The 19,280-nt window shown below is 43.3% G+C and overlaps 1 protein-coding gene across 3 annotated transcripts in view; it reads left to right on the forward strand.

The window, feature by feature from the left end:
• Nucleotides 1-19,280, forward strand: part of PRICKLE2 (prickle planar cell polarity protein 2) — a 738,899-nt gene that overhangs the window by 634,023 nt on the left and 85,596 nt on the right. For all 3 annotated transcript variants that reach the window (XM_085624699.1, XM_085624698.1, XM_085624700.1), the window contains one exon: nt 5,961-6,809. In XM_085624699.1, the coding sequence (XP_085480825.1) occupies nt 5,961-6,809 (849 nt within the window). The remainder of the gene's footprint in view (nt 1-5,960; nt 6,810-19,280) is intronic.

Below are 19,280 nucleotides of genomic sequence, written 5' to 3' on the forward strand. Positions count from 1 at the left end.
GGGGTTGTGTGCAGTGCCTGGCTGGCCTGTGGGCGACCTACCCCATTGAATCTTCAAAAAACCTTTCTACAAAAAGTCTTATCTACGTTTACTGATGTGGCGGCAGCCAATCCGATCTTATCTCAAGATCTGTTGGGTCTGCGGATCCTCCATGGTGGGAAATATACAACATTTCTTAAGCTTAATTATTCAAAAAATACTCATTAACACCATATCACGAAAAGCAAGCTTTCTAGAGCAGGTCTAGCTTTCTGTCACATTTGGTGTCATTCCGTTCAAAAATGTTTGCAGTACCTCTGTTCGATTTTCCTATGGAAAAATAAATGGGGAAAACGCGTTTTGTAAAATTGGATTTGTGGTGGACAGAGTATGCACCCTTTCCGAGGAGGAACTACAATCCTAATATGGAAAATGGGTCACACACCATAAACTATCCTGTGCTCACCCTGTGGTAGCTTGCACTGACCAGGCAGGCTTAACTTAGGAGGCAAAGTGTTAAGTATGTGTGCAATACAACAGTAAAACAGTGAAAACACCACAAAAAGACTTCACACAGGTTTAGACAAATAGCCAATATTGTTATCAATAAAACAATTGTGAAATGACAAACATCCAATCAGTATAAGTTGATATATGAGTTTTTAAAGATAAAATGCAAAAATAGTGCTTAGAAGCAAACATTGCTTAAAGAGTTAATTGGTTATGCTGCACCAGGACAAAGTCAAGCTTTCAGGCCGCCTGAAATGGAGCGCAGGCCGGCTGCCGAAACAAGCAGGGCCCTCTGGGAGAAAGTACCTCAATCCTCTTCACAGCACGAGATACGTTGATGATCCCCACACAGTTAAATGTTGCTCCAGATTTCTCCACGCAGCTACAGCGATGCATCATTCCCGTTAAGGGAAGCCCCGGCTTTGAGTGTGGTGGATCTGAATGCAATATGCCCAGTTAGTCCACACTGGAGGGGAGATGCGTCGATCTTCTCCACACAGTGGTGGCGATGTGCTGTTTCTGAAGTAGTGGTTCAAGAGGTGATGCAGCGGTTCTGAGTATGATGCACCAATCTGGTCCATGCAACAGCGATAATGTGTTGATCCCGATCTTGCAGTAGGAGATGATGCAGTTCCGATCAGCGCAACGGCGTTGATGTGCAGGTTCCAGCAAATGCAGCCCTGTAAACTTACTTCCAAGGGCACTGGACTGGATTGCAGCCCTGTAAACTTACTTCCAAGGGCGCTGGACTGGATTGGCACCATTAGGCAGAGCAGGACTTACAGCATTAACATCTAGGTGGTGAGTTAAAGATACAGGGGAAGTCTTTGATATCCCTGAGACTACTGAAATAAGAGATAAGCAAAACGCCCTTGGAGAGTACTTTGGTTCTGGGATGTAGTGATTCAGGCCCAGTTCTTCTTAATCCTAGGCAAGAAGCAGCAGGCGGCAGGCCAGCATAGCAAAGCAGTTCAGCAAAGTAACAGTTCCTCCTATAGCACAGCAGTCCTTCCTGGCAGAATGTCCTCAGTTCCAGGAGTGTTCTGATTTGGTGGCATCAGGGGTCCAATTCTTATAGCCAGTTAGGCCTTTAAGTAGGGAGACTTCAAAGAGATGCCTTTGAAGTGCACAAGACCCTGTCTTTCCTGCCCTGGCTGCAGACTCACTTCTGTTGGGGTATGCAACCCTTTTTGTGGGGGACAGGACACAGCCCTGTCAGGTGTAAATGCTAGCTCCTCCCTCCCATCATGCTACAGGTGAACCATCAGCATGCAGATGGCCACTTAGTCAAACCTACCCTTCCTTTGTGTGTGGCTGTCTAGAGAGAATGCAGGAAGCCAGCTGTCACCCACCCCAGAAGTTAAGCCCAGAGACAGGCAGAAGGCACCAAATGGTTACGGTGAGAAAATGCCAAATTTCTAAAAGTCACTTTCTAAAAGCATTTTCGGAATTGCAATTTAAAAAACAACTTCACCATAAGATGTGTTTTTAAATTGGAATTACAGAGACATCAAATTTGGGGGTCCCATCTTTTCCCAATTGGAAATTACACTTATAAAATTTTTAATAAGGCAATCCCTATGTTATCCTATTGGAGAGATGGGGCTTGCAATAGTGAAAAACAGATTTAAGAGTATTTCACAACCAGGACATGAAAAATCTAAAAGTGCATGTCCTACTTTTTAAATACTTTGTACCCTGCCCATGGGCTGTCCTGGGCCTACCATAGGGGTGACCTATATGTAACAAAAAGGAAGTGGGTTAACTTGCCAGGTCAACGGCCAGTTTAAAAATGTATATATATATATATATATATATATATTCACCACTAAAATCTGCCTGCAAGCAGTATGTTGAATACATAACAATTTTATATATATATATATTTATATTTATATATATTAAAAACAGCACACTAAATATTAAAGCATGGGGGCTGAAGGATTAAAAGCTATTTCTATGTGCAGGCTCAGCTACATTTTCCATACAACAGGCCTAAGTTGGCCAGAACAAAGAGCGGGCATGAATGTCTGTGGTTGGTCATGCAGCTAACTACGTAGCGCACAGCCAAAGGCCATGTATGGTGGAGTGCTGTCATCTGAGGAGTGTTTGATCTGTGTGCGTGCATGACCTAAGGCTGTGTGCAGCATGGCTACCTACCTGTGAGTCTTGGGTGCAGGGAGTGCCAGCAGGCCAGGCCCTGAGGGCAACCCCACACCTTGGATGGTTGAAGGCCCTGTTCAGCAATGGGTGGCTGCTTGCAGTGGTTTGGGACTGGGCCCTGTCGCCAACCCCTGCAGCGCAGGGCCAAAGGCTGTGCACAGCTGGGGCTTGACTGCCCTCGAGGTTTTGGGTACAGAGCATGGCCGAAGGCCAGACCCTGCGGCCAAACCCACACTGCACACAGCCAATGACTGTGTACAGCGGGGGGGTTGCCTGCTCTTGGGTGGGTTGGCATACTTATTTATGGTAATATAATATTACTTTACGTTAAAAAACCCTAGAAATTTACTGAAAAAAGCAGAGGTTAAAGTGACGTTATAAATAGATATTGTAATAATATCTTGCTGTGCTTTAAATAAATAAAAAACTCAAGAAATTCAATGAAAAAAGCAAAGTGATGTAGTTAGGTGAAAATGTTAGTTTAAACATAACACCCGGTATAGTTATATTAAGTAACTATAACACGCGCCCTTGCCATGCATTGCTTATGACTCTGTTACAACACTCATTAAATGTTCTGTAACATGATTGACAACATCACTGATGACAGCCGGGATGAAATCATTGATGGCAGCAGTGTGCATGGCAAGTGTGCACGTTATAGTTACTTTAAATAACTATCTGGTGAATGTCAGTGTTTTTGTTAGTTTAAAATGTTATGTTGAAACTAACATTTTCACCTAACTATAACGTCACTTTAACCTGATAACTGCACTTAACCCCTTGAGTGCCCATGACGAGATGGTCTCGTCATGGGCCGCGGTTGCGCTGTGCCCATGACGAGACTATCTCGTCATGAGCCCCGCCCGCTAATGAAACGCCCGGCACAGGGCGTGGAAAGGGCGGGGCACACAAGGGGTTAAAGGTATGTTAAGACTGATGTATTGATTCATTGAATAAAAAACCTCGGGTATATTAAAAATATTTTGAAATTCACTTTAAAAAAATGTTCAGTTGAAGTGAAAATTACAGGTAAAAAACAAATATTAAAAAACTCTTTCCTCTGTTTGCTCTGTTTCCTCCCTCTCTCTACCTGCTGTACTAGTTGTGTTCTTCAGTCTTGCCTCGATGGTCTTCTTCTGTTCCTTGTCATCCGGAGCAGGGCCGGACTAGGAACCCAAACCAACCCTGGCAATTTTGTCGGACCAGCCTCCTGGGGCACAAGTGTGAAGGACTATTGCGTTAGTTACTGAAGGCCGATATTGCACTGTATCACCGACCCCCATAAGAAAACCGTCCCGCACCACTACACAACAAACCCCCACCCTTCAGCCTCCGGGGTAATGCCTGATGCCCACTAAGACCAGTCCGGCCCTAATCTCGAGTGTGGTGGAGTGTGGCGAAGGCTGCTCACGGAGGCAGCCTGCTTTTACTAGCAAGGTGTGATTTCAATGTGAAAACAGACAATGCAGCCCTTTGAAACGGTAAATAACGTTTATGACAAAACTTTTTCCCCGCAGGGATTCACAACGCGGTCATTACAACGACCGCATTGTGATTCCGCATACCATTACTCCGCAAGTCGGAACAATGACTTGCGGAGGGGGGGAGGTGTTGGATTTAAAATCCAACACCTTCCCTAGTGTCCGCACAGACTGGAGTTGGAATAGTAAATTATACTATTCCAACATCCAGCGCCCCCCCTCCGCAAGTCGTTGTTCCGACTTGCGGAGAAATGGTATGCGGAATCACAACGCGGTTGTTGTAACAACCGAGTTGTGAATCCCTGCGGGCAAAAAGACTGCGGGACAAAGACATACATTCCTTTGAAACAGGTCTTGGTTTTTAGACTGCTCATGCTTTTTGCCTTAGGCAGTATGGGTTCTTTGAAAAAGATGAGTCAAATGTACCTCTCTACGTGATCTCCTCTCTGGGGTCTGAAAGGTCCTGGGGTGGGATTGTGGCAGGCTGACAGACATGCAGCTGGTCACAGATAGTGATGTATTCCTAAATCTTCAGGGCAGCTAGGCATGCTTGCAGCTGTTGCATATGCCTTTAAGATATGTGGCAGTAGTTCCTTGAAATATTAAGGTTTTGAGGTTAGTTTTAGAACAAAAAGTACTAAAATTGGCAATCCCTTCAAAAATTACTTCAATTGTGTAATAATGGCGCCCAAGGGTTAAAGCTCTAACTGGTCGTTGGAATTACACAAGCACTACTCACTGTAATTGAAAAGGGTTCAGTACTCCTTTGAGCATAAGACATACAGCGCCAATAACAGTAATTATAAAGCCAGAGAATGTCTTTATTTCTCTTTTTATGGGCACTGTTAAGTCTGCCCTCCTTTCCATGCACGTGACCCCCACAAAAACTGATGTAATTATTGCATCTTTATGTTCTTAGGAACAGAACTGCGCGAGACAATAAACAATTCATGTGTTAATATAACCCAATCAAAAGGGAAGGGAATCAGATGTATAGGGTGGTTTTCAGATTATTACATTTAACGTATCAATTATTAGTTTTTGTTGATTTTTCTTTGTTACATTGCCAGAAAGGCTCTACAAGTTCAGCATCTTTCTTTTTGCCTGTATTGCTTCTTCTCCTCCAGCTGTCCCGCGCTAAGAGTGGAGTACTCTGAGAAGTGTTGTTTTCAGATCTGCTTTTGATTAAAATGCTTTCCTAAGCGTACACGCCAAGAGTGCTCACTGTGAGCTCTCTGCTGCCCAGTGTCGTTGGCTCAGGTTCAAAAAAAGACTACACACCAGGAAATCACTAGAACGCATGCTTTTAAATTATTTCACATTTTCACACAACAAAATGAATTGCTAGTGTTGTTTCAAAAATGACTCTTGGCTGATCTATCTTATGCTCATGTTCAAATGATCGAAAATCTCAAATGTATTTCGCTTCCTAAATGAGTTTCGGGGTAATATGTCTTGCAGTTGCTAATGTGGAATGCATTAGGAGAACCAGCGATCAAAAATGCAATTTTCTCTCTCTGAGTGTTATTCTAGTTCGTAATTTATTTTCTCAAATAGTAATGACATTTTAAAGATAGAAAATGTGATCTAACTCAGATTTTTGCACTGCAACTTTCATCCCAGTCATGATGCCTACACTGTCCACCTATTTTGTCTTTCAAAGGCATTGACCAGGGTCAGATGTTATTCTAGTTCGTAATTTATTTTATTAAATAGTAATGACATTTTAAACTTAAAAAATGTGATCCAACTCAGATTTTGGCATTGCAGAATTTTCCTCCCAGTCATGATGCTTACACTGTCCACCTATTTTGTCTTTCAAAGGCATTGACCAGGGTCAGATGACCTACGACGGCCAGCACTGGCATGCCACAGAGACCTGCTTCTGTTGTGCCCACTGCAAGAAGTCACTGTTGGGGCGGCCCTTCCTCCCCAAGCAGGGGCAGATATTTTGCTCTAGGTCCTGCAGTGCTGGCGAGGACCCCAATGGCTCGGACTCCTCAGACTCGGCTTTTCAGAATGCCAGAGCGAAGGAATCGCGCCGGAGTGCCAAAATTGGCAAAAACAAAGGAAAACCGGAGGAGAGCAAGATGAATCAGCTCCACGTGACCTCCAATAGACTCTCTGCAGATGTGGATCCACTCTCGCTGCAGATGGACTTGCTCAGTGTGTCTAGTCAAAATCCAAGCTTAAATCGAGAACATTTGTGGCGGAGCAGAGAAGAACTGTACCGTTATGGGAACAAAATGGAGCGGAGCCAGTCGCAAAGCCCCTTGCAGCTTCTCAGCCAGTGTAATATAAGGACTTCCTACAGCCCAGGACAGGTGTCCGGGACCTCATCAGATATGTGGGCAAAGCATTTCAGCAATCCAAAGAGAAGTTTGTCAACCGCGATGATGGGGCACAGTGAGGGTTATGCCCAAGACAGCAGGGATGATTATTACCAGGGAAGAATGAGGCAAAAGGAAAGTTATGGAGAGATGTCCAGCAAGAGCTTTAATGAGACCAGGACCAACATCCGGGTTCCGTCCTACGACGAGTCACAAAGCCTGTCCACTCAGAAGTGTCAAACCAGGCTTCCAATCAATGTGCTTAAGTTCCCTGAGGAACTCACTCCTACGGAACAGACGCCACGCGGATCAATGGAGTCTCTCGCCCTCTCTAATGCAACAGGTAAGACGCTAACAAGCAGTGTGCAACCTTCATATTGCTATCTAGCTCCATGACTTAATGTGTTTGCTGGCATTTCCTGTCCTGTGAAACTTGAAATGAGGTGTAAGATTAGCATTTTGATTTGTGGAACGCAGAATATAATTTGGTGGACGCATTATCAAAAAGGATAAGATGGAACTGATGTCAAAAGCACTTTTGACTTTGTTAGGTTTGAGAGACACACCTATTTTATGATGAAAACAGGAAAATATAAACATCTTTGATGAATTGCATGAATGAGCAAATAATACATTCAATATAGATTATTATTATTAGCAAAAGTTACGTAACATTTCTATTTTTCATATGATGCTTCTAAACCCACAAAATAGAAAGGCCGCTTCATACAGCATGGTGGTAAGTGCTTAGAGCATGTATAAAGGTCGCGATGCATTGTGTGTTAGCAAACCTGCACTCAGTTTGTGTGCCTTTCCTCCCAGTGTCTCTGCTTGGTGCGACCTTTAGCATGTGAATATTAATTAAGTATTTTACCATACATTTGTTATTTAGAATGTGCTCACACCATTTTTTGAACGAACATGGCTAGTTTAATATTTTTTAATAATTCATCATCTTTTTAACGTTATATTTATTCTTTAAGTACATTAAATTATTTTGTGGCCTGACATAGGCCACAGGACATAGAAGGTGTTTATTCCCAATAGTCAGTGTCTACTCATTTGTGTGTAGGAATAAGCAATTATTTAGAGAGCACTCCCTGCCTTGGGTGGAAAGGCGGTTCTTTGTGTCAGAGTCTACTGGACAAGGTGTGGCTTATTTTGAGAAGCATGACTAAGCAGGGGGCTTAGCCTTAATGGGACTGGTGGTTCAGGAGGGAGTGGTGATGTAAGAAAGAGGCATGGTGATGTAGGAAATAAACATGGTATAATAGAGAGGGAACACAGTGTTTTAGTGATGAGGCATGATGATGTAGGAAGGAAGCAGGGTGCTATAAGGATGCTATAAGGAGGCTGCATGATGCTGATGAAGCATGGCACTATAGAAAAAAGACATATTGTTGCAGGGCGGAGCCATGCTGGTTCAGGAAGGAGGCATGAACTGTTGGGTATGGATCTGAAAGAGGAGGCGTTACGCTCCAGGGAGTCAACGAAGTGTAGCAGAGGAAGGCCTGGTGCTCGAGTAGGGAAGCATAGTGATATAGGAAGAAGAAATAGTTTAGGAGTAAGGAGCTATAGTCTAACAGAAAAATGCTATGAGATGGCAGGAGTGTCCACCTGGGCAGTATGGTCTGAGCTTGAGTTGCATTGTTGATGGAAGGTATGGTGTTGGCAGGACTTGTGGACAAGAGAGGGGCAGGGTCTAAGCTACCTTCTTGATGTTGAAAGGAGGGAGGGTCCCAAGGAGGATGAGTTTTTAAATGCAAGCCAAATCACACCTGGATCAATTGAGTCCTTTGCCATTTTTAATGTATGGGGTGAGACCGCAACATGCACTCTATGTCATAACATGTGCAGCGCAAACATCTGTGCTTTGAAGATTGAGGCAAAACCCACATTTGGATTTTCGATCGGTACAATTTAGGGTATACTTTGGTGACATCCTTAGCAAAAAGGAACAGGTTGAAATGTTAACTTATGTGTTTTATTAACAAACCTAACAGTAGGTAGAAGATCTGGCGTCACTCCGTGTTGCTTCTGATTGGGCAAGAGCTCTCCTCCATCTTGAGTTCACAGTGTCATACACCCAGAGTTTCAGGATCAACCTAGGGTTACTCTCATAGCGTGAGCATGAAATGCAACTGCAAGCCATCTCGAGCGCACACTTGTTCCAATGCCATCACGCCCACACACTTGTTCCAATGAACACAATCCTTATTTCAGGAACCCTCCACATAACACTTGTGAATATTTTCATTCATTTGATAAAATAAACCCAAAGAGCCCTATTTGTCTTGGGCCACTGGATTTAGTTTAGAAGTGAAGGACAGTAGGCTTCACCCCTAGTTGAAGCTACTGCATTACAAATTAAAACCAGCCAGAGCCTGTGCATAGAAGGTCAGGGCAGGCCACCCCTTGAGATTAAAGTGGAGAAAAATTAATGATCTCTCCAATCTTCACTACCATCAAGCCACAATAAGGCCTGAGGCTTTCTCTGATTGGAGACACACCCTGCATCACCGACTTCCTCATTGAGGACATTCTTTTGGCGTGGGGCTTTTATTAGTTAACAGAATAGATAAGGAGGAGCACGAATTTTAAACTGCTCCATAGCCTCTGTTCTGCCTTCCCAACTTGCTGCCACAAGTGATTGAAAGATGGTAAACCATGAACTAAGCATACAGCTTTCTTAATGCAATGCTACTTTCTCATTTGGGGATTTTAAATATTGTTTCATAGCACCACATGGCAGCATAGTAGGGAGGTAACCACACTTGGTGCTCTCCTTTGTATTTTATTAGACGAAAAAGCACCTGTAAATGTTTATGTGTGTAGCAAGAGTGTTTGCAGGCATCTACGTTTCCCTCTAACCTTCCACAAGTCCTTATTTGCCTCCATGCACTCCCTTACGTCCTACACATTGCAATCCCCAGACGTATACTGATTGGAGGCCTAAGATGCATCACTAGCACCCTTCGTGGGCCCGCGTCCTTTTCTTCACCCCCCCTCCTCCCTGGGCATCGATCTCAGGAGTCCAAAGTCAGGACATCTTCATGAGGCATCTTCTCTGTAATGGCCTGTCTGGGCACAAAATGGCCATGGGTCAGAATTCCTGTACTTTTGCTAAGATCTTTGTTCTCATCTTCTGCTACTTCCCACCTGACTTGTCCTAATACCTGCCAACTACAGGCTTTGCTATACTGCACCTCTCCCGAGTGCAGGACCTTCCTTAATAATGTAATACTGTTCAATCATCTCTTCGACCCACCACCACAATGGAAATCTCATCCTATTATATTTTTTACTGGTGGCCATACTGTGCCTACTTGTGTTTTGCTTCTGCCTTTCCTGTGTCAACTCTGTACATTGTTTCCTTTTGGATTGCCAGTATTTCCAGGGATGAGACACCGTTGCTTCTAGAGTGTCTTACAACCGTGTGTAGATTCCATATACCAATTCCGTGTGGATTAACAAAGACCCCAGGGGTTGAACTTCTGTTATGGCGACCACCTACCTCAGGGTCATTATGAACACTATCTCCAGACCTGGATGTTTCACCTGCAAATCATTAGGCTATCAGACAAAAATCCAAGACTGGAAACAGTACTGACCTGAAGTGAAGTGGTCACCCCAGCTTCCATCGCTCTGCTTTGCTGCTGCTTTAATTTATATCTGTGTGTTTTGCCTTAATGGTGAAAGTAGTGCTCGGATATCCTTCTTCTTCTCAATGACAGCTGCTAGTAGCTGTGACTACTTCTCCCTTAGTTTGACTGCTATCCTCTATGCTTTTCAGCCCTTCACACTGCAGATCTGCTCTTTGTTTACTTGGCTTGATCTGACATATTTAATGTAAATCTCTGCTTTGCTTATGCTGCACTCTGAAACTCATTTTGGTAGGGGCCCACGTCATATAAGACAATAAATTACTAATTAATCAATCAAAAAAGATGGTCAGGACTCTCGTTCTTAAAGTCTCCAAAGAAAGATTGCAGAAAGCCAAAAAAGTGACACTTGCTAAGTAATCGTTCTCGGTGCCTGGTAGCGCTCTGCTCTAAAAATGGAAACTTAAGTGAGAACTTCTAGTACTTGCAGAAGAACCCACTGCTGGAGGTTGGAAATAACTCTAAAATCACCTAGTGAACAATCATAGAAAGGGCCCAGCCTGGTCTGTGTTGGGCATTTAAGTATCTGTGGCCCCTACTGTAACATCAAAGTGCTCTTGGGGCACAGAAAAGTGGGCCCAAATGCCCATTGTGCCCCAGGGCTCTTTATGTAATACAGCCAGTGGATTCTAACTCAGACAATTTTTCATAGATGTGCATTCAGAATTAAATTGAAGTGGATCAGACTCACACAAATGCTAGTGAGGTTTGAAAATTTTCTGTGTATGTCAGAATCTTTAAGCAGATTTACATAAATTTGGGTAGTGATCCTTGGTGTCTTTGTTGTACAGTTTCTATGTGACTGTAGAAAAGCTGGGTCCAAAATGTGGGACTTTCAAGTATAAGAAGAAGCAAACCATGATACCCAATCAGCTGCTAAGAACTCCACGGTAGAGGCCCGCGCATGTTATGCTCTGGAGATCTAGTATCGAAGATGATGTGTGTTTGCCTTTACTAAGTAGGTATTCTTACCCAACATCATTGGTAGTTAGCAGTCACAGAGAGAAAGGAAAACCAATGTCCTACATTTTAGAGAGATCACTGCTGTCCTAAGTATTGGTTGTGTATTGAACTGGTGAGAATGTACTAATTGTAGGCATTTCGAGTATGAAAGGCATATTCATTTGGGAAGACCACATACCTATCTTCACCCTATTACCTGTTGTTAATCTATGGCCACCATGTTGGAAGATATAAAATCCTAACACAGGATGCATCATATAGCCTTCTTGGAATGAGCGAAGAGTCTGTGCATTGCAACTTCATTCTGACCAGCATCCTGGTCACGTGACTGAGTCTGCTGCCTATTTCAGTACTGCGTCGATAACGTGTGGATAATGGAAGCCTGTATCTTGGTTGGAAACTTTTTTTGAGTGCTGGTCGTGGTATTTTTATCTGAAGCCTCTTCTGTGTTATCATCCTACGATGATTGCTGTCACATCTCTGCAGGCACACCACGGGTGAAAAATTCAGTTTAAAAAGCAATAGGAAGCCTACGTCAATGCCAGTAGGATACCGTCTTCCCTCCGCTTTTCTGTTAGTGATGGAAAGTATTGCTTTGAAAACCTTGAAGGCTCCTCATTTTTGGGTATACAGTCTCTTGTTTATAGAAGAACGTGCTAAGCTCTTAAGACTGGCTGAAGGGATGCTGAACAGCACCTTATAAATGAGATAAGTATGCAATAGGGCTGGAATTTAAAGTCCAGCTCCCTCATTATGGGTGGCCCAGTGATTGCGATTATTATTGTTGTGATTTTTATCGCGGCTGCAGTAAAGTTCACATCCCCATTACATTTTGGCATATCATACCTGTAGAAATGTAAAGGAGGAAAAATACCTGACAAATACAAAGAAATGCAGATTTTGGTTGTGATTTTTATCGTGGGTGCAGTAAAGTTCGCACTCCCATTAAATTTCGGCAGATCACACCTGATGAAATTTAAAGGAGAAAAAATACCTGATAAATACATAGAAATGCAGATTTTATGAGGCAAACACCAAAATTAGCATGTTCTGTCCCCAATTCAAAGCAACATTTGTTATCGGCATTATCCTGTCTGGCGGGAGCATTTCTTGTCCGCCTTCCTTGCCGTGCTGCTCTAAGGATGGGTTAGGGTCTTGGCTTGCTCGCACCCTCTGTAGGATCAAAGACCGGTCCGGTTTTTCTCAGGGCCCAGAATTACTGGGTTGAGTTTGTGGGCTCAATAATTCCGGTGGCGAGAATCCACGAAGGGTTATCGCTGCAGATGAAATTGCACCACTCGTAATGAGAGTCTAAATGGCATTAAGAAAACTTGAATTGGAATGCAAATTCTCACCAGGACGTGCAGCAGTAACTTAAAAAAAACAAAAAAACTTGCACAGACTGTTTTGAAATTGCCTGCACAGCAACTACTTGCAAATTGAATTGTAACCCAATGCTTGTCCATCCTTCGTGAATTTTCTTGCGCACATCCCGAAAATAAGGAGACAAATTGCTGGCAGATACAGTCCAGGAAATGAAGGAAGCAATACCACAAAACTGCAGGGGAATTAAGTACATCCCCAGTGTTTTCCGAGAAAGAGCCTGTGCGAACCCAGTCCAGCTGAGAAGCGGTATTTTTTAACAGCACTCGGACACCACCAAAGAGTACGGATGGCTTCTTGGGATCCTGCCTCCTGGGTCTTTATTAGGAGTCCCAGAACAATCGGGGGAGGGGTCTCGCCCAATAACTAAGTGCGGGAATCCGCCTCCAGAGTTCCTGCACTCACACAGTATTCCCCAAAGATACCCTGTGGCATTTGCTTACAGTTGATGAAACATTGAAAGGGAAGATCAGTTTTGTAGGTCACATGTGAAACATATTAGTCATCTTTTTGGCTAGGGTGCTGACTGAAGCAAAAGTGTTAGTTAAAGGCGTGCTTAAGTGGCCTCAGGACTAATGAAAGATTTTCTGGCACTACAAACCTTTATTGCTTTGAACACCCTTGCCAAGTCTGTACCACTCCTATCGATGCATGGACCTCCTGCAGAGAGCCACTGGTTAGTTGGTTGAAGTTTGAATAGAGTGTGTTAGTTGGAAACTCTAGCTGTGTAGACGTTTACTACTGAAATATTGGGTTGGACCGTGGGTTGGTATCTAACACTGGGTTTCAATAGCCCTGAACACTGGTTATATTGCTTTTTGATTGATCAGCTGATTTTTGGTAACGTGGTACCCATATTTAATATTAGGATCCTTCATATCAATAATGTTAGGAGTTAACTATACTGTAGTGCTTTAAAATAAACGTGGGTGGTCAAGGCGGGAGAGAGAATGGCAGCATAATAGTAAACTATCTTTCATCCTAAGTAACAGTGATAATAAAGGCCACAGTGAGGCATGAAACTGGAATGGTGACATCACAGAGCGGATGTGCCATAGCTATGCTGCACCAATACCAACAATGATTCTAAGCATCACACATGTGACCAATGACTTGCTGGTGTGAATGCGAAGAGAAAAGGCTACACCAGCTGGTAGCCTAGACAATCTAGTTGCAGTTACCTTACCACTTCCCATAATAGTTTGTAAAGCTTAGCGTGTACCCAGCCAAACACATAGTATCTGATCCCAGAGTTTAGGGCCAGAAATGGTGAACAGCAGCAGGCAGAGAAATTTCACCTACCAGATGTAAATTTGTAGTGAAGTTGCATGGCCAGGAATAAACCTCCTGGAAGAAAAGTACGTGTGAAGGGTTTGTCTGTAAATTTCAGGAGCCCATACGCACAGTCAACAATCGAGGTGGCAGTCAAAGCTTAACGGCCAACGTCACCATAGCACTGCGCAAACACAAAATAAACAGTGCTTCAAAGCAGCAGACGACTGGTCACACTGAATGAAAAGAAGGAACATTGCCTTGAGCATATGCAAAGCAGTGAACAAAACTGGGTGCTAAACGCAGAACATTGCTGTCAGCACGTGCAATAGAGTGAAAGGAGAGGAGCAGGTTGTAACAAAATCCCTAGAAGACTTGGAAGTGCAGAAGAGTGAGAACAGGAAAGAAAGACGGCAGTGGAGAGGGAGACTTCACGACACACACTGACAGCTGCGGGGAATAGATATGAGAAGGACTACCGGTCTACCCTATCAAGAGGGATGATTCAATTCCAACTGGGGACCGCCAGGTCCACAGAACCTTGTTGACCTTTTCGAAGGTCAGACTCTTTGCCTTGATGAAGATATTCATCCTGAGGAGGAGCCTAGAGCAGAAGACATAGAGATATATAATCTAGAACTTTCCATAAGGTTTAAACTCTTTGGCTATTTCCTGTGTGTTTATGACCAATTCCAGCTCCTTATTTCTTTCACAGATTTCCCCTACTTCCAGCAGGAGTAATCTGCTGCTGGAACAGAGGAGAAGACACCATGTGCGTGTCCACATGTGGTGAACTCCGAATCGGGCTGGGCGGCTTATCCCACCGAGACATTGCTCCACCCAGCTCCAAATCTGATTCTTGGAGGGTTTGGAACAAATGTCCCATATATTCCGGAATATCTGGCAAAAATACTTTTATCTGCTTCGTAGCTCGTGTTGGCAGGAGCTCTATGAAAATATGCTTTATAAACATTTGTTTTATGTTGCTATGGACCTACTAAGTCTTTCAAAAAGATTTATTTCTGCAGGTGTAAAACCAAAAGCTTGAATGCAGAATTATATGCAACACTGAAACAGGGCAAGTCAGAAGCAAGCTTTTACATGAAATTTGTCTTGTACATATTTATGATAAAATGTGTATGCCAAAAAAAGAAATCGGCGAAATATTTGAGAATTTCAAAATGGAATAAAGCCAATGAGAAGCTTCGTTAATGGGGACTAAGGATTTGTAGCACAGACATCAGGGACAGCAGGGTCAAAAGATTGATCCTCATTAAACTATAATGGTCCCTAAAGTGCACCCTGGAGTCATAGAAAGGCATGCTATATTCAGGAATTGTATATTAATGTCAGTATCTGATTTTCAACTAGGACACTGTGTACTATCCCTCAAGCCCTCACAGTTTGATAAAATTCAGACTCCATGGGTCCAAAGGCCAAAGATGGCTCTATTATTGCCCATTCTGAAATTGAATGTTCAAGCAGTCCATTGACTAGCACAGGCCGAGTATTTTATCCACCCACATTAAATTTCCTTCAGAATTCTGCATCATTTGAAGCAAGAATACAAGAGTTGCTGTGTACATGTAACTTAAAGTGCCTATCTGTGTACAAGGTGCACCAACTAGCGGTTGTGGTGGCTCACATGGCAGTAAACAGTCATTGCCTGTCAGTAACATCCAGTTGAACATGTGCTCCGCCAATTAATCCGTTTTGTTTTTTATGTTAAATCTTGTGTGCACCGTGAAGTGTATTAGATAGAAAGTGCACAATAAGGTTCAGAGCGTGGCAGTCTCACCACTGCTTTATCTACTGGTGTACCTAAAGGCCCAGTAGCCTGTGAAGGAGGGTGCAAATGGTGGTGGGTGCAGATTGACTGCATCCTTCCACGTTTTCATGCGGCAGCTAGTCTCTTCTTTAGCACCAGGTGCAGGAATTCCCAGTAGCAATGCCACGCTGCACTGCAATAGCCATCATGTCTGACTCCATGCCACAGCTCTCCCCATCCTGGAATTGTAAGGGAACCAAGTGCCCACTTTCAGAGGATTAGTCTGCAATTGCACCTTTTGCTCCTAAAGGTCTGTGAGACCCGCATGACGAGTAAGCAAAGTATAATATATGTCACCCACTGAGTGGAGTAGGTTTTGCACCACTTGTATATACGCCATAATGGAAGTTTGAAGGATTTCTGTTTTGTATGCGGCTTGCTCATACAGTGGCAGGATTGCCCCTTAGTGACAGCCCACTGCATGATGTGCTACAGCAGTTTTGGTAGTATAGAGCTGTGCTAAAACACCTTCTGTAACACCAATGTTTGCGGGCCACGACGAAAGAACCGTATTTGCTACAAATTACTCTGTTCTTTCATAGGTAGATCACATTTCTGGGAAGGAGGCGCAGAATTGTTTTCCTTTTTAAGACTCACAATCTGAAATGTATTCATTGTAATTCAGATTTCTTATATTTAAACCAATAGATGTTGCCAAAGATTTGGACCTAAGCCCTGTAAAAACACTTGATCAACTTTATTATTGGTTACTAGTTCTTTTCATACTTTGATGTTTGAATTTATTTTTACTTTATTTTATTTTTTGTTTTTAAACTCCATCATAAAAAAAGATGCAGAGTTCGGTATTGTGATGAATGCAGTAAGAAGTTAACATTTTGTGTGAATTACATTTTGGTACCATTTGGTTAATCATGTTGTTAAAAATAATATTTTGTAATGAAAACTATGTCATTGAGTCACCCAAGTGTTATTTCTTCCTGCTTGGTCTTGCTTCAGACGAGTGATGTCTTCAGATGCACCTTCAGGTCTGTCAGCGGTTCTGGCTGATGTTCGGTGTCTTCCTGCACACCTCGCCCTTATGTTGACAAGTATAATTGTGTTTCAATAATGTGTCACTTCTTAATCACAACTTCACTTGCACTCACTGCTCTCCGAAAAATGGGCTGATGTCAAATCCACTCATTACTCATAATCTGCTATAAACCCAACTTCTCATAGCCAGGAACAGATTAAGATTGTTGGGACACGTCTTCCTCTGATATCCTGCCATATTACTTTCCCTTACCCCAATGGACCTTCCTGGGCTCCCTTAAAGCTTGGGTCTTGGCTGACCACCTCCCTCCAGGTCATTAAAGACACTATTTCCAGTCCTTAGGTTTTCATGTACAAGTCACTACCTTCAGGTGTTTTAATCTAATTAGTTGGATGGAAGCAAAAAAGATTACAACATTCAAAATGTGTTTGGCCATCCCACAATCCAGTACTGGAAACAGTATCTGTAATGACCTAGAGATGGTGATCAACCTTTTTGGTTCATCCGTCAACACACCCTTCCTAGGCCATCATAGATGCATACATGCAGCACCGTCTGCACCAAAACACAGAGCGATGAGATGGTGTATCTACAGCGAGAGACGACAATACCCCGAGCAAGACCAGCACATACTTCATCTATGTCTCCACACACCAACCACCTCTCAAGCGTACCTTGTGTTCATGCAGCACATTAATCTGTCACTTTGCAGCTTTCTACAGCTGGGAATGGAGCACGCGCTGTGCTACAGCGTGACACACATGCGAGGTGAACGCTGCAAAGTGTGAGTTGAGAATCATTTGAGACCAAGTGAAATGATGAAAATGGCATTTATCCAAAGCAGATCTGAAGAAGGATTTGAGGGCCTTGGCATTGAAACACTGGTACATACTCCTGCGCACCATGCTCTTTTTTAAGGCTATTATAAATCAGAGGTTTTTGTTTCACAGCAGACCCTTAAAAATCAGGAGAGAGTGATCCACTCTCTCCTGATTTTTAAGTATTGATATAAGAAGCTGAGTGGGTCGCAACCCCTTCTTACTCCCTCCCTTTGATTTATACATATTCACAGCAGACCCCGCAACAGACACAACACACTCCTCTCTTATTTCCAAAGGTGTTGGCTCCAGTGTGCTGTGCTGCGTTGATGTGCTGTGGGTCGAAGGCATCTGCCTTGCAGCACTAACTAACCTTCAACTGGGCCATCACTGCCCTTAAAATAGATTACTGCAATTAGTTAATGGAAATAAATCTAACCTTTTAGGTACAACCTCATTACAAGGTTAGTCGACATAGCATTGCTAACCCTACCCTTTAAAGGATGCAAAGGTAATCTTAAAATACCATGCACAATACACAATAAATGACACTGACAACACTTTTGTGGATAACATTGTGTCATAAGTTATTGATACCACAGGTTGTCTCAGCGGTGAGTTAACCGTACAGGTGACACCCGCCCTGAGAATGCTGGGACTGTCCTTTTGGTGGTGTGATCACTCCTGCACTCCAGTTATTTACATCTTGTTCACTTAACATGGTTTGCCACCCAATTCTTTACTTTTGTGTCCTGCTTTTGACTCCACAGTTGCTCAGGATTCAACGGTCCCGTGAGGGGTTACGAAGCGCCATTGCATCATCTCAGGCCCCGCCATAATGGCTCCCAATGACGTGAGGAATTCCCTTTTAGCTCCAAGATCCACTATCTGCAGGGCCGGACTGGCAAAAGCTAGTATTGGGCGTTTTTCTGGGAGGCTGGAAAGGTGGCGGCTGGTTTTAGCAGCAGTGGGGACCGTTGTTTTGTTACTGAGGGCCGGTTTTGCAGCAGTGCTGCCATACCGACCCCCAATAACAAAAGTATTGCTTTATACATGCACCCCCTCTTTCCCTGGCCCCCTGGGCAGGGGAGCTGGTCTTACAAAATTGCGAGGGCTGATTTGGACTCCATTCAAAATGACTGACTATCTGGAGTCCTTTGTAGTTGTATGAAGCTTTAGGATCACCATGTAACTACAGTATGATAATAGCCATCATTTTCACCATAATTACAATATTCTATAGTACAGTGCTGCGTGCATTCAGAAATCGTATGCTAGCAATTGTTTACAAAACAAAAAGCATTGACAAAGCCAATTAGTCTGGGTTTAATGTCTGAACACATGCATCGTGCGCACATTAGAGATAGACACAGGAGAGGGAGTCAGCTGGAGTGGACTGAGACGGCTATTATAAATGTATATTAGTTCCTCATTCAGTTTAATGCAGTCACTCGAGTGGAGGCCGAAGGACACATCTAAAGAGTCATTAGGATTAGGTGAGGGATGATACTCTACTTGGCTGAGCCAAGGATTGATAAAGTCTCAGCACAATGACTGGAAGAGGCTGGGGAAAGAAAACCAAAGGTTGGACGGAGTGGACCTACCTAAAGTCCACTCTAAGAATATTGTTAGCGAGTGGCCTGTTTGGCAGCTGCACTGTCAACGTCTACATACCCACTTACTCATGAATATTTCTCGCGATAATTTTTTACTTCCTAATCAAATCCACTCCAATGCAGATAGAAATACATATGGCACAGTATATTCATCGCATACATATATGCTCTGGCGTATTAGCATTTGCTGCCAGTAATTCTGTGTTGATGTTGTACCTGTCAAAACTCCCCATAAGTCTGTGCCTGCTGGAAGTCATTGATTTGCTGTACTTTCCCCA

Source organism: Triturus cristatus, chromosome 9 (assembly GCF_964204655.1).
Source record: "Triturus cristatus chromosome 9, aTriCri1.1, whole genome shotgun sequence".
NCBI lineage: Eukaryota > Metazoa > Chordata > Amphibia > Caudata > Salamandridae > Triturus > Triturus cristatus.